Here is a 2,044-nt window from a genome sequence, read left to right as displayed (position 1 = left end):
ATTTTATCTTTGCTTGAAACTGTGTTTCAATCATATTTATGAAATTTTGTAATACATCAAAAGCATTACTTTTAGTAGAAAGAAGATGAGTCCAAGTAACTCTAGTAAAATCATCCACAATGGTCAAAAAAAAAAATATCGAAACCCATTATGTGTAGATGCATTGTATGGACCCACACATCCACATGAACAAGATCAAAAGGATGAGATGTTTCAGTACTACTAGTAGTGAAAGGAAGCCTGCGTTGTCTGGCAAAAGGACAAATCTCACAACAATCAAGTTGATCATCTTTAGAAAATGAAAATACAGACAACTTTTTCAATTTGTACAAAGGTAAATGGCCAAGTCTGTTATGCCATGTTCTGCCACTAACACTAGCATTACAATATGATTGCCTTATTCTAGAATCAGAAACAACACTAGAGTGTGAAACTATCTCATTAGTTTTGAGAAGATACAATCCGTCAAGCAGTTTACCAAGAACCACTGACCTTTTCAGAGAAGGGGCCTGCAACATACAAGCTTTGTTAGAAAAGAAAACAAGTCCATTGGTATCAATACATAATCTGGCTATCGATAACAGATTATTATTGAACTTTGGAACCAAAAGAACATGTTTAAGAGTAAGATTAGGAAGCAAGTTCATTGTTCCAGATTGTGTAGCTGTTAAAACATCACCGTTAGGAAGAAAAATGGAAACAGGGTTAGAAAGAGTTTTGATATTAGTGAGTAATCTAGGATCATAGCACATGTGATCATTAGCACCTGTGTCTATGATCCATCTGGACTTTGGATTAGAAACAGAATTACATGACATTATACCTGCGAAATTGGCATATTTGATTTCATTTACAGATTCTTCATCTTGAAGTATCAGATTGAGAAGAGGTTTTGATCTGAGTGTTATGAAGGAATTGAATTAGTTGTTGACACTGCTCTGGAGTAAGACAAGAACCAGAACTCATAGCATGAACAGGTGAATCATTAGCATAAGCATTAGCAGCCACATGTTTTGGTTTATTAAACTTGAAGTCTTTAGGGAAACCAATCAACCTATAGCACTTATTCACAGAATGACCAGGTTTCTTGCAATGACTACAAACAGGTTCTTGGAATCACCTCTTGTCTCTACATTCATTGATGACACATCAGGAAAAGCTTGACTAACAGGATGAATCTCCTTTTGGTTTCGTCTTGAACTAAAAGAGAATAAGCCTTTTTTATTGAAGGGAGAGGCTGCATCATTAGAATGACATTATCATAACTGGAATTTAGGCCCATAAGAAATTGAATCAACTTTTGTTCTTCTTCTTTCTTAGCAATTACTACATAAGCACCACAAGAACAAGCTGGAACCTCCGATAATGAACTAATTTCATCCCAAATACTTTCGATTTTTGTGAAATACGTAGCAATGTCACTACTTCCTTGTGAAATTTCACAAATACTTTTCTGCAACTGATAGTATTTTGCACCATTAATCTGCCCAAACCTATCATTCAATTCTTTCCACAATTGACTAGCTGTTTTAACGTACAAAACACTCTCTCCAATCTCTCTTGATAAAGTGTTAATGATCCATGAGATTACCATGTCGTTACATCGACTCCACAGGCTAGGGTTTGTAGAATTTGTGACAGATCCATCAACAAATCCGAATTTGTTCTTCGCAGATAGTGCAATAGACATCGCTCTTTTCCAAGATCCAAATCCAATGCCATCGAATTGTTTGGAGACAAGAATCATCCTTGGATGATCAGAGGGATGAAGAAACACAGGATTCGAAGAATCCATTGGAGGAATCAGTTGAGAATTCGCCATAAGAACAAGACGAACGAATCAAAATAAGAACGAAAACGAAAGAAACGATTGAATGATGCGGAAACGAAAGAAGGAATGAAGATTCAAGCACAGATCGAGAGCAAATTTGCTCTAATACCATGTTATTTTTGAACGAACAAGAAAGGGGAAAGTTTTTCTGATGATCTTATTAAATAGAGGAAACAAAATATATATAGCCCTAAAACAAACTAACGGACAGAC

At 35.6% G+C, this 2,044-nt stretch overlaps 1 protein-coding gene across 1 annotated transcript; it reads right to left on the bottom strand.

The window, feature by feature from the left end:
• Positions 1 to 861: 861 nt before the first annotated feature.
• Positions 862 to 1,822, bottom strand: LOC118485898. Its single transcript, XM_035982409.1, has 2 exons — positions 1,170 to 1,822; positions 862 to 1,054 (listed from the first exon to the last, which is right to left on the bottom strand). Exons 1-2 carry the CDS (start codon positions 1,820 to 1,822, stop codon positions 862 to 864), a joined length of 846 nt encoding a protein of 281 aa, XP_035838302.1.
• Between the last annotated feature and the right edge of the window lie 222 nt (positions 1,823 to 2,044).

The sequence above is a fragment of the Helianthus annuus genome, chromosome 13, assembly GCF_002127325.2.
Source record: "Helianthus annuus cultivar XRQ/B chromosome 13, HanXRQr2.0-SUNRISE, whole genome shotgun sequence".
Classification (NCBI taxonomy): Eukaryota; Viridiplantae; Streptophyta; class Magnoliopsida; order Asterales; family Asteraceae; genus Helianthus; species Helianthus annuus.
The sequence above is the reverse complement of the archived record's forward strand: the minus strand, read 5'-3'. Positions and strand labels throughout refer to the sequence as shown.

Coding starts and splice junctions, on each gene's coding strand:
- LOC118485898 (XM_035982409.1), bottom strand. CDS start 1,822: ATGGCGAATTCTCAACTGATTCCTCCAATGGATTCTTCGAATCCTGTG. Junction 1,055..1,169: donor ACCAAAAGGAGATTCATCCT/GTTAGTCAAGCT, acceptor TAAGTGCTATAG/GTTGATTGGTTTCCCTAAAG.